Raw genomic sequence first — 13,739 nt, 5'->3', positions numbered from 1 at the left:
TTTAAATCCACTGTGGTCATGTACTGACCCTCTTGGATCATAGGTAAGATGGTCCGAATAGTTTCCATTTTGAACGATGGAACTCTTAGGAATTTGTTTAGGATCTTTAAGTCCAAGATTGGTCTGAAGGTTCCCTCTTTTTTGGGAACCACAAACAGATTTGAATAAAACCCTTGTCCGTGTTCCGACCGCGGAACTGGGTGGATCACTCCCATTAGTAAGAGGTCTTGTACACAGCGTAGAAACGCCTCTTTCTTTATCTGGTTTGCTGATAACCTTGAAAGATGAAATCTCCCTTGTGGAGGAGAAGCTTTGAAGTCCAGAAGATATCCCTGAGATATGATCTCTAACGCCCAGGGATCCTGGACATCTCTTGCCCAAGCCTGGGCGAAGAGAGAAAGTCTGCCCCCCACAAGATCCGTTTCCGGATCGGGGGCCCTCACTTCATGCTGTCTTAGGGGCAGTAGCAGGTTTTCTGGCCTGCTTCCCCTTGTTCCAGGACTGGTTAGGTTTCCAGCCCTGTCTGTAGCGAGCAACAGTTCCTTCCTGTCTTGGAGCGGAGGAAGTTGATGCTGCTCCTGCCTTGAAGTTACGAAAGGCACGAAAATTAGACTGTTTAGCCCTTGGTTTGGCCCTGTCTTGAGGCAGGGCATGGCCCTTACCTCCAGTAATGTCAGCGATAATTTCTTTCAAACCGGGCCCGAATAATGTCTGCCCTTTGAAAGGAATGTTAAGCAATTTAGATTTAGAAGTCACATCAGCTGACCAGGATTTAAGCCACAGCGCTCTACGCGCTTGAATGGCGAATCCGGAGTTCTTAGCCGTAAGTTTAGTTAAGTGTACTACGGCATCAGAAATAAATGAATTAGCTAGCTTAAGGACTTTAAGCTTGTTTATAATCTCATCCAATGGAGCTGTGCTAAGGGTCTCTTCCAGAGACTCAAACCAGAATGCCGCCGCAGCCGTGACAGGCGCAAGGGGTTGTAATATAAAACCTTGCTGAACAAACATTTTCTTAAGGTAACCCTCTAACTTTTTATCCATTGGATCTGAAAAAGCACAGCTATCCTCCACCGGGATAGTGGTGCGTTTAGCCAGAGTAGAAACTGCTCCCTCCACCTTAGGGACCGTCTGCCATAAGTCCCGTGTGGTGGCGTCTATTGGAAACATTTTTCTAAATATAGGAGGGGGTGAAAAAGGCACACCGGGTCTATCCCACTCCTTGTTAACAATTTCTGTAAGCCTTTTAGGTATAGGAAAAACGTCAGTACACGCCGGTACCGCAAAATATTTATCCAGCCTACATACTTTCTCTGGAATTGCAACCGTGTTACAATCATTCAGAGCCGCTAATACCTCCCCTAGTAATACACGGAGGTTCTCAAGCTTAAATTTAAAATTTGAAATGTCTGAGTCCAGTTTACTTGGATCAGATCCGTCACCTACAGAATGAAGCTCTCCGTCCTCATGTTCTGCAAATTGTGACGCAGTATCAGACATGGCTCTATTATTATCAGCGCACTCTGTTCTTACCCCAGAGTGATCGCGTTTACCCCTAAATTCTGGCAATTTAGATAGTACTTCAGTCATAACATTAGCCATGTCTTGCAAAGTGATTTGTATGGGCCGCCCTGATGTACTTGGCGCCACAATATCACGCACCTCCTGAGCGGGAGGCAAAGGTAATGACACGTGAGGAGAGTTAGTCGGCATAACTTCCCCCTCGTTGTCTGGTGATAATTTCTTAACATGTACAGATTGGCTTTTATTTAAAGTAGCATCAATGCAATTAGTACACAAATTTCTATTGGGCTCCACATTGGCCTTTAAACATAGTGAACAAAGAGATTCATCTGTGTCAGACATGTTTAAACAAACTAGCAATGAGACTAGCAAGCTTGGAAATACTTTTCTAAATAAATTTACAAGCAATATAAAAAACGCTACTGTGCCTTTAAGAAGCACAAAAAAACTGTCACAGTTGAAATAACAATGAACCAAAATAGTTATAGCAACCAATTTTTCACAGTAAATGTATTAAGTTAGCAAAGGATTGCACCCACCAGCAAATGGATGATTAACCCCTTAATACCCAAAAAACGGATAACAATTTAATATTAACGTTTTTATCACAGTCAAAACACACTATCACAGGTCTGCTGTGAGTGATTACCTCCCGCAAAACTAGTTTTGGAGACCCCTGAGCTCTGTAGAGACGTCCTGGATCATGGAGGAAGAAATAGGAAGACTGTGACTAAATTTTTACTGCGCAATAAAGCGCTAAAATAGGCCCCTCCCACTCATATTACAACAGTGGGGAAGCTCAGTAAACTGTTTTTATTCAGAAACAAACGACAGCCATGTGGTAAAAATCATGCCCATAAAGTTTTATCACCAAGTACCTCAGAAAAAACGATTAACATGCCAGTAAACGTTTTAAAAATGAAAATTATAAAATGTTATTAATAAGCCTGCTGCTAGTCGCTTTCACTGCAGTGCAGGCTCAAATATTACTTTAATATAGGCAGTATTTTCTTAGTGAAATTCCATTCCCCAGAAATACCTCAGAGTATACATACATACATATCAGCCTGATACCAGTCGCTACTACTGCATTTAAGGCTGCACTTACATTACATCGGTATTAGTATCAGTATTTTCTCAGTCAATTCCATTCCTTAGAAAATAATATACTGCAACATACCTCCTTGCAGGTGGACCCTGCCTGCTATCCCCTGTTCTGAAGTTACCTCACTCCTCAGAATGGCCGAGAACAGCAAGTGGATCTTAGTTACGACCGCTAAGATCATAGACAAACTCAGGTAGATTCTTCTTCTAATGCTGCCTGAGAAGAAACAACACACTCCGGTGCCGTTTAAAATAACAAAGTTTTGATTGAAGAAATAAAAACTAAGTTTAACACACCACAGTCCTCTCACACGTCCTATCTATTAGTTAGGTGCAAGAGAATGACTGGGTATGACGTAGAGGGGAGGAGCTATATAGCAGCTCTGCTTGGGTGATCCTCTTGCACTTCCTGTTAGGGAGGAGATATAATCCCATAAGTAATGGATGACCCGTGGACTGACTACACTTAACAGGAGAAATATTTATTTATTTTTGTATGAAATTGTATAAGACAACAATTGTAACAAATGTTAGTGTTTTTAATTCATCTTTCTTGTATGTTTTATGTTTTGTCGATGCGCATTGACGTCTTTGCAAGCGCCCCACAAACGCATCCCTAAGATGATACTTCTTACGATCAGTGCCCATAGACAAATTATATACATCAAGTGTTGGAGGCAGGACTTTATGGATATACAAGTCTGAACAAACAGGCTCCCAACCAATCTTTGAGAAAGCGCCAGTTGGGCGCGAAACGCGTCAAAGGACATATTAGCTGTACCACCACTCGAATGTGAGTTTGTCTCCTTCTTCAACTTTTAATGCATACCGAATAAATATTTTTATTTTTACTACAAAGGCTTGTGCATAGTGTATCCTTTATTACATAGACATTCTCTATTGCTCTACCCTGTTGGAGTTTTCTTCTTTACCTATTGTGGACAGTTCGCTTTCTCCGATACTGCAATTGCTTTTTACTTTACGTTGTATCTGTGGAACCCATTACCTACTCCATTCTTTATTGCAATATGTATTTAACCCCTGCAAAGCAATCATCAGCTAGCTCTCAGCAGTGCAGATAAGCTCCTGAACTGACCTATTGCTTTCAACAAAGGACCCACGATAACCAAGTAAGGGCTAGTTTCCACTGAGTTGGGAGACTGTTGGTAACATAAAAATTCTCCATTGCCGAGATAAATGTTTTTATCACCAGTTTCGAAACTTTACCGCCTCAATGTAAACAAGCCCTAAATTTGTTAACAGTTGTAAATTAAAAAGTCACTTAAACTTGCACCAACTGAATAATGAATGTTTACATTTTATTTTCATGCCCCTTTAATTACTGCTTGTGCTACCTTTAGAAGCAACCAAGCACTTCCTATAGCTGGAAATCAGTATCTCACAACGCTGTGCAGGAATGTTTGCAGAACTGCTGTAATTTAGATGAAGATCTGAAACCATTCAGTGCGACAAATATGCAAATACAAGGAAAATCAGGAAGGGGCTAATACTTTATCATGGCACTTTATTAACAAGTAATGTAATTAAACATAATGTAACCTATATCCACTGAGACATGTTGATGCAATAACAATTTCAGAGCATTAGTATTTCTGTAGACCAAGCTTTCAGAACAGTGATGATATTGATAACATTATTTTTAGATAAATGATAATCAAATTGCCCAACCGCTCTTCTCAGTCATATATGGTTCCCATAAATCTAGTTGCTAACAAAATCGCCCCTCATGGGAAAGTAAATAAAAATATAAGAAGAGGTGACAAATACTTACCACACAATGGCTAATCTTGGAATTGTAAACATTAATGCTGGTTCATAATCATCAATCATATCTTGTGTGAGGTATCCAAGCTTTAAGGCTCTAATATGAAACATACATAGAATGAGATATTATGACGAGACACCTTTAGCGAACCAATAAAAACATTTCCTGCACTATTTAGCCTCTAGACATGTGCATTTAGAGGTTTCATTCGCCTCCAAATGCAGAAGGCGGCAGCTCTTCATGCCGCTTGGCTATTTTCGTTGCTGCATTTATTCTTGTGCAACAGCAACACACTAAAATCTGTGCAAATCCAAAGACAGGTATCTTGTGTGTGTTAGATCTGTTGGCTAAGAATAAATGTAGCAACGAAAATAGCCGAGTGTCACGAAGAGCCGCCTTATTCCGCATTCGGAAGTGAACAAAACCTCAGAATGCAGATATCTATTAGCCTCTAAAAGGTTATGAAAGTTCTGCATCTAATCTACAAAGCATTGATTTGTTTGGCATATCGTGCTAGAATAAATTTTGCGTATCTGAGTATAATGTAATACTGATAGTCGTAAACATAATACTATTATGAATGCACACATTTATTTATTTTTAATTTTATAAATATATACACATACACATCATATAATACATATACTGTACTTGTAAATTAGAGGTGCATTGCACTTAAATTTATGTAGAAACCTGCAAGATGTTCGCCCGACTCATCTCTTTCTGCAGATCTCATCTTCTCCCTACTTATTGCAGTATAGTACTGTAGGTTGTAGCTTTCTTTATTTAAAGGGACATCAAACACTTTGAGATGATAATATAAAATTATAAATTGTATATATATATATATATATATATATATATATATATATATATATATAAAACTCTGCAATATTCTTTCATTATTTATTTTTTCTGCTTTTCCTGAAATTCCATTCTGAAATTGGGAGCTTTTCAGTTCCTGTTAGAAATGGAAGTGCAGAACACTTATATTCCACACAGTCATTGGCTGCACACTCTAGTGACCTATTTATAACAGTCCCTTATTGGCTACAGTAGAGAAGGTAACCTAAGTTACAACATGGCAGCTCTCATTGTTTTATAGACACTAAAACTTTACACTTAAATTGTCAATATTTAAACAGCTAATGAAACTTTAAAAAATACATCTACATGTTATTCTCAGACTAATCTTTACTTTAAATGCATTATTCTGTCTAGCATTTATATAGTGTTTAATGTCCCTTTAAGGAAAGAAACACGATTGAGACTTTCACTACAGTCTCTGGCTGCTGCTCTCTGACCTTGGTAACGTTTCCTTAGATATGGTGGAGTTAATACCAATACATCATGAAATACACGGTTTGGCCAACTCTTGATGAAACATCCACACATCAGAAATGGTGATGAACACTATATACCAGAAAGTAGGCAATGTGTGCCGGAATGTTCCAGTACATAATCTTTGCTTGATTTTTCAAGCTCTATATCCTACTGTTTTTTGCAGCTCAGTCTTGCCCTGATTACAAGTCTGAGTCTCTGATAAAGCGCCACTAGGGGGCATGAAACGCATCAGACTACCTACCTATCCATGTCTGTCCAGGTTGAATTTTAATAATAAACCTTTGTTTTTTCTATTGGAACCGTTGTGCGGCCTCACCTTTGTTTTTGCCCTGATTACAGCCTTGACAAAACTTAGGTTGCATGTTTTGTATGATATGGGGATTATTGAGGTGTTTCAGTTTCTGCAAACGCCTAAGCCTATCTTCAATAAAAGATATCAAGAGAACAGAGTGAATTTGATAAAAGAGAAAAAAATGGATAGTTATTGCTCTATCCGAATCAAGAAAGTTTAATTTTGACTTTTCGTGTCCCTTTAAACCATTTCGGCAGCACTCACAAGTTTTTCCTACAATGTATCTTGTGTGTATTAGCTCTGTGTCCTGAGTAATTTTAGGCACATTCTTCTATCCAGTGACGTGCGGTGAGGTCAGAGACTGGGGAGGCAATGGCTATGATACTCCAGAGAAACACACACGTAGTATAGTATATATATATATATATATATATATATATATATATAAAATCATTGGCGGCTGGTGAATTTTCAAGATGGTGGGGCGCAAGACCTCACCCCTTGAAATAAAGCCCCACCCCTCAGCTCCACCCACAAAGGGGGTAAACACATAGTTAAAGTACCAGTAATAGTATTATAATTTAGCCATAATATTTTCTTTATGTAGGTTAAATCATCAAGCTCCTTATCTCCCTTATCCTCTTCTCAAGCACATCCTTGGTGGAAGAATAGCTTTATAGCACATGAACAAAATAAACAAGTAAAGATTAAAATACTAACCCTCCGGCATCTGTATAGCATGACACCACAAATAATCCTAGTTTATACAGATAATACAGAACCTGAAATTAGACTGATATTAACTCTAAGACTGTACTTTTCCCCATCCAGACCCTTCAGGGTATCTGACACAAAGTAGCTATGCAGGCATGGGCGTGCAAAGGTGGAATATATAATATATATATTATATATGCGGTGTATATATATATACATATATATATACATATATATACACACTATATATATATATATATATATATATATATATATATATATACACACTATATATATATATATATATATATATACACACACACATCACACATATATATATATATATATATATACACTATAGTATATATATATATATATATATATATATATATATATATATATATATATATAACTATATAACTATATATATATATATATATATATATATATATATTCAATGCAATTACAGTATTACATTTATTTGGAGGACCAGTCATCCCCTACCTTTTTTCTCCTGTGTGCTGGCTGCAGTGAGGTTGAGTCTACAGAGGGTCTGGACACATGGGGGCTGGAGGGGCAGAGCACTGTGTTTAAAGTTAAGCACCATGATCTGCAGCATTGTGAGCCGTGCACTGAACACTATACAAAGTGTGTATTGGGGCTGGCTGGGGGAGACTGCTTTGGCTGCCCTGCTGCTTCTCATTGTCACATTGTGAGAAGATCATCTGCCGCACTGGGCAGCTCAGGGCTCTTCAACTTTTTACAGATCGTGCTGCTGCTTCCCTCCTCCCCCCTCTCAGCAGCTGTCAGAAATAAAAAAAAAAAGAGTAACGCTTTGACTGCCAGAGAGGGAGCTGATAAGCATCTGTTCAGGCAGCCAAAGTTAAATCAAACAAACTTAGTTAGTAATTAGCCTTGTGTAATTTGCTGCAAAGGTCCGGGTTTACTTTTACATCAGCAGACGACCCTGACCTATGCAGCAAATTACACAAGGCTAATTACTAACTAAGTTTGTTTGATTTAACTTTGGCTGCCTGAACAGACGCTTATCAGCTCCCTCTCTGGCAGTCAAAGCGTTACTCTTTTTTTTTTTTATTTCTGACAGCTGCTGAGAGGGGGGAGGAAGGAAGCAGCAGCACGATCTGTAAAAAGTTGAAGAGCCCTGAGCTGCCCAGTGCGGCAGATGATCTTCTCACATTCCCACAGTGAGAGTGACTGGTTATGACCCCTGACAGACGTGTTTCTGAGCTGCTTACTATCTTTCCGCCCTGAGTATGCTACCTGCAGCTAGATTATTGTATGTTATAAGGAGGTGGTGCAGCGGAGTGAGGTCTTAGGGCTATGTAAATAAACTTAAAAAAATGCACACATTCACAACCCTGCAGTGCTTATTGCGCAATCTATCGTTGGGAATTAGAGGAGCAGATGAGAGTAGGTTACAAGTTCCAGTCCAGTGTAATAAATAGCACAATGGGAAAAATATTTTACACTGGACTGGAACTTGTAACCTACTCTCATCTGCTCCTCTAATTCAAAATGATAGATTGCGCATTTTAAGTATTTAATTTTGTTCCCATTGTTCAGCTGGGTGGGTGCTGCTGTGGAAGTGTGAAACCTACTCATCGGCTTCCCTATTCCAGCAGATAGATTGCGCATTAAGTATTTTATTTTGTAATTAGAGGAGCCGATGAGTAGGTTTTTGGTTTTACACAAGGCACAAGCTGAAGCTTCAAAGGCAAAGCACCGCACCCTGCACAATAGCACGTAGAGAATGTATCTGTTGGTACCGTACTAGAGCGCCGCTCAAGTGTCTTAGACAGTGGACTTTCAGGCAGGGCAGCAGTCATATGGACTGAATCACACTCACTCGGCAGCCGCAGGCACTGTCTTGATGATTCTCCCTCCTTCACTATTCCCGCCAGCAGCAAATGACGGCAGTTAGTCCGACGTCACAAACAAGCCCGGCCGACACGCCTCCCTGATGGCTGATTGGCTGTGAGTATCTCCATCTCATAGAGGCGGTTTTAAGAACCGCCTCCATTGGAGAGTGATATGGGCCCTGGTGAAACACCACTGGGTGGCGCTGGCCAAGAACAGTAGTCAGCATCCATTGTTGCGCAATCAAGAAAGGCAGGGGAAGGGCTTACTGCCTCTTAATTGCGCAACATGGATGGGCGGCGAATCTGGCGATGGGAATGGATGGGATAACATCTGGTGGCGCACGCGCGGGGGGGGGGTACCTATGGGGGGGGGGGCATGGTCCAAAAATATTAATAAAAAAAATTAAAAAAAAAGTTTTTTTTTTTTTTTAATCATAATTAAAAAATTCTTTTTTTCTGATTGGACAGGGTAGGCACTGCCTCCCCTGCCTCCTATTACTGCACGTCACTGCTTCTATCTCTTTTTTTTATAATGTAAATGTATCTAGCACGGCCATCATATGGTGAACTTAGACCAACAGGAAGAGGAAACATTCAGTGAAAGAAATGAGGCCTCCAAAAAAAGTGAAAGGAAGTTTCTTTCCAATGTCAGTTGCTTTAGAGCACCAGTATAGGAATCATATAAATCAATCAGTGATTAATTATTTTGTCCCCTTCAATATAAGCAAGAGAAAAAAATCACAACCAGCGAAAATGCATCCTTAAAGGGACAGTAAACTCAAAATTAAACTTTCATGATTTAGATAGAGCAAGCAATTTTAAACAATTTTCTTCTGTTATCAAATTTGCTTTGTTGTCATGGCATTTTTTATTGAAAAGTAAAACTAGGTAGGCTCATAAGAGCTCAGGAGTGTGCAAGTGTCTTTAGTATGGCAGCAGCGTTTTGCAACATTGTACAACATAGACACTCCTGAGCTCTTATGAGCCTACCTAGTTTTACTCTTTAATAACAGATACAATGACAAGAAAGCAAATTTGAAAACAGAAGTAAATTGGAAAGTTGTTTAAAGGGACAGTCTAGTATAAATTAAACTTTCATTATTCAGATAGGACTTAATTTTAATCAACTTTCCAATTTACTTTTATCATCAAATTTGCTTTTTTCTCTTGGTATTCTTAGTTTAAACTAAACATAGGTAGGCTCATATGCTAATTTCTAAGCCTTTGAGGGCTGCCTCTTATCACATGCTTTTTAAATCTCTTTTCAACACAAAGAGACAGAAAGTACACGTGGGCCATATAGATAACACTGTTCAGGCACAGGGAGTTATTTAAGATCTAGCACAAAACAATGCTAACTGCAAGCCAATAGATAATAAACAGTCACAGTCATGTGATCAGGGGGCTTGAAGAAGGTTCCTAGATACAAGGTAATCACAAAGGTAAAAAGTACATTAATATAACTGTGTTGGTTATGCAAAACTGGGGAATGGGTAATAAAGGGATTATCTATCTTTTAAAACAATAACAATTCTATTGTAGACTGTCCCTTTAAAATTGCATGCCCTATCTGAATCATGAAAGTTTAATTTTGACTTTACTGTCCCTTTAACCATTTAACATAATCTAGACAATACAAAAATAATTAATGTACTTTAAATCTTGTATCCATTTTAAAAATCCACAATGTAAAAGCTCTACATTTTAAAATGGCTTACAAGTGGACAACACGTGGTTAGCTAAATGCTTTAATCAATTTCTGTAAAACAACAAGTCTTTAAAAGGACATGAAACCCAAAATTGTTCTCTTTCATGATTCAGATAGAGAATACAATTAGAAAAAAACTTTCTAATCTACTTCTATTATCTAATTTGTTTCATTCATTGGTTTCTAACTGAACACATGGGTGAGCCAATGACAATCGGTATATATATGCAGCCACCAATCAGCAGTTAGAACCTAAGTTATTTGCTGCTTCTAAGCTTACCTAGATAAACCTTTCAGCAAAGGATAACAAGAGACGGAAGCAAATTAAATAATAGAAGTAAACTGGAACATTGTTTAAAAGTTTTCTCTAATCGGAATCATGAAAGTAAAATGTTGGGTTTCATGTCCCTTTAAGGCTCCATAAGAGTCACATGCAGAGATAAAGTGATACACCTACCTTTCTACAGTTTCACAGAAAAGTACAATAACCTCCTGTTGTACATAGTATTCTTTAGGAGACTTTACAGGTACCATGGCAGATACATAGCTAGAAAATGAAAAATGCAATTAGTGATAACCTTTAACCATCAATACATGTACACCTTCAAACAATCACTACAAAACATGAAAAAGTCTGGTTAGTAAAAAAAAAATAAGTGGAAAATGAAAGCCTCTATAGTAAATCTAGGTCTGCAATGATTACAACACTGAACAAAACGTGTTTCTGTAAAGAAATGGACTTCACTAAAGCGGTAACATTATGATTTACAAAAGTAAATAGAGTTATTTAGGAGAGAGACCTTGAGAGGTTTTGGTGTGGCCACTTAAAGGTGGTCTACAAAAAATAGTAACTCCCAGACAGAACCTTCTAACTTTTATCAATTATGTCATTTTATTTCGAAAGTCCTGTAAATACACTCATATGAAAGTGGTCTGCAACAGATGTCAACTCAGAGGCAGGGTATCTACCCCTTTATTCTTTGGGTAATGTTTTTTTGTTTGTTCAATAAATATCTTCACATAAACCTGGGCTACAACAGGCGTAATTTAAAGGCAGGGCCCTGGCATGCACATTTAATTAAAGTGAAAGTAAATACTAGTGTTTTACAAACCACGGCTAAAAAAAAATTTGGCTAAGAAGTGACGTTTTCACCTCTTAGCCAATAGCCGTGCGGTAAATCCGGCTTGGCGCCCATGAGAGCCGGATTTATGTGAAAACGTCACCTCTTAGCCAAATTTTTTTTTAGCCGTGCTCTGCTGTAGGAGCTAAGAGTGGCGATCTATTGAATCAAATAAAGGAGCTTTCTACATGAAGTATCTTATACTTCATGAATGAAAGTGCCCTTTATTTGTTTCAATAGTAAATCCTAGCGTTTGTAAAACGCTAGGATTTACTTTCACTTTAAAGAGGTCTATATTTGGTATATGTATGCCAAGACATTATATCTATAACAATGTGATCTTTAAGTGTAATTTGCTTTTAATACATCAAAGCTAAATGCAACACTGCAATTTCAAACATTAAATAGCTTCAGTTATAATTTGGCAGTTTTATAAATGTGTTTTTTCCCCTTTAGGTTTCGGCATGCACAGTTTTTTTGTATTATAGTACGATATGTTTCAACTATGATGTTATGCTTAAAAAGATCTTTAAAATAATTTAAAAAAAAACTAATTTCAAAGTTAAAATTCTTACTTATTTAAAATTACAAAATGTGCAACTATTGTAGCTTAAAATGCCAAATAACAGAAATTCTCAAATGTATTCTCTGCTTCCTCAGAAGAATTACAACTCTGAACATTTCATTGCAACAGTAAATAAACATGTATTTGGCCAGGAAATGTAGGGTTCTTAAAGGGACATGAAAGCCAATTTTTTTCTTTCGTGATTTAGAAAGAGCATATCATTTTAAACAACTTTCTAATTTACTTCTATTATCTAATTTGCTTCATTCTCTTGATATCACTTGCTGAAAAGCATATCTAGATATGCTCAGTAGCTGCTGATTGGTTGCTGCACCTAGAGGCCTTGTGTGATTGGCTCACACATGTGCATTGCTATTTCTTCAACAAAGGATATCTAAAGAATTGAGCAAATTAGATAATAGAAGTAAAATGGAAAGTTGTTTAAAATTGCATGCCCTATCTAAATCATGAAAGTTTAATTTTGACTAGACTGTCCCTTTAAGTGCACTTGTCTCCGAAGTTTCTGAAGGGCTACACGTTACATAATAAAAAAAATTCACATGAAACATCCTTTAAAGGAATAGCCTAGTCAGAATTAAAATGTCATGATTCAGGAGGAGCATGCCATTTTAAGCAACTTTCTAATTTACTCCTATTATCAATTTTTCTTCGTCCTCTTGGTATATTTATATAAAAAGCTGGAATGTAAGCATAGGAGCCAACCCATTTTTATCAGCACCTGGGTATCACTTTCTGATTGGTGCCTAAATGTAGCCACCAATCAGCAAGTGCTACCCAGGTGCTGAACCAAAAAAGGGCTAGCTTCTAAGCTTACATTCAAATAAAGATAGCAAGAGAACTAAGAAAATTTGATAATAGGAGTAAATTAGAAAGTTGCTTAAAATTGCATGCTCTATCTGATTCACGAAAGTTTAATTTTGACTAGACTATTCCTTTAATGGTGAAAAAAAGGGTCTGTAAATTAAAAAAGATATAAAAGCATTAAAAAAAAGCAATTTAAGAAATCTTACCTTAATTCAAACTCTGCAAACAAAATATCAAAATGTTTGAGCGAGTCTCTCATTTTATCGGTGTACATGTTAAGATCCCTGAGGGCCTGGTCACGGATAATGTTCCTAACTTCTTCAAGGCTTCTGGTTAAGTCTTTGGCCAGAGGTCTCATTGCCATGCTTTCGATTTCACGATTCATTATAATAGAGCCAGCAGCCAAACACTGTGGGAGCAAACAAGTTAGCAGATTCATTATACGATTTACAGACTAAAATTGAGAAATAGTTTGTAAACATATTGTTTTAAAGGGTGAAGGATGTTTTTCAATTAGTACAACATATACTCACACAAAGATGTTTGCTATACCATTTATTAAGCAATTCAAAGACAGTTAAATAACAATGTAAAATTTCTCTATGCAAGATCAAATAGGTTAAAGGGATAGTACAGTCCAAATTAAACTTTCATGATTCAGATAGGGCATGTAATTTTAAATACCTTTCTAATTTACTTTTATCATCAAATTTGCTCTTGGTATTCTTAGCCCTTGAAGTCTGCCTCTCATCTGAATGCATTTGACAGTTTTTTTTTTATAGCTAGAGGGCGTTATTTCATGTGTTTCATATTAAATAACATTGTGCTCATGCACGTGGAGTTATTTAAAAGTCAGCACTAATTGCCTAAAATGCA

General features: G+C 37.5%; 1 protein-coding gene across 3 annotated transcripts in view; it reads right to left on the bottom strand.

Annotated features, from left to right (window-relative positions):
• ZFYVE28 (zinc finger FYVE-type containing 28) overlaps positions 1 to 13,739 on the bottom strand; it is a 529,419-nt gene that overhangs the window by 209,810 nt on the left and 305,870 nt on the right. For all 3 annotated transcript variants that reach the window (XM_053704206.1, XM_053704207.1, XM_053704208.1), the window contains exons 4-6: positions 13,070 to 13,272; positions 10,810 to 10,899; positions 4,421 to 4,510 (exon numbers count right to left, since the gene is read on the bottom strand). In XM_053704206.1, coding sequence (XP_053560181.1) covers positions 4,421 to 4,510; positions 10,810 to 10,899; positions 13,070 to 13,272 — 383 coding nt within the window. The remainder of the gene's footprint in view (positions 1 to 4,420; positions 4,511 to 10,809; positions 10,900 to 13,069; positions 13,273 to 13,739) is intronic.

Source organism: Bombina bombina, chromosome 2 (genome assembly GCF_027579735.1).
Source record: "Bombina bombina isolate aBomBom1 chromosome 2, aBomBom1.pri, whole genome shotgun sequence".
Lineage (NCBI taxonomy): Eukaryota > Metazoa > Chordata > Amphibia > Anura > Bombinatoridae > Bombina > Bombina bombina.
The sequence above is the reverse complement of the archived record's forward strand: the minus strand, read 5'-3'. Positions and strand labels throughout refer to the sequence as shown.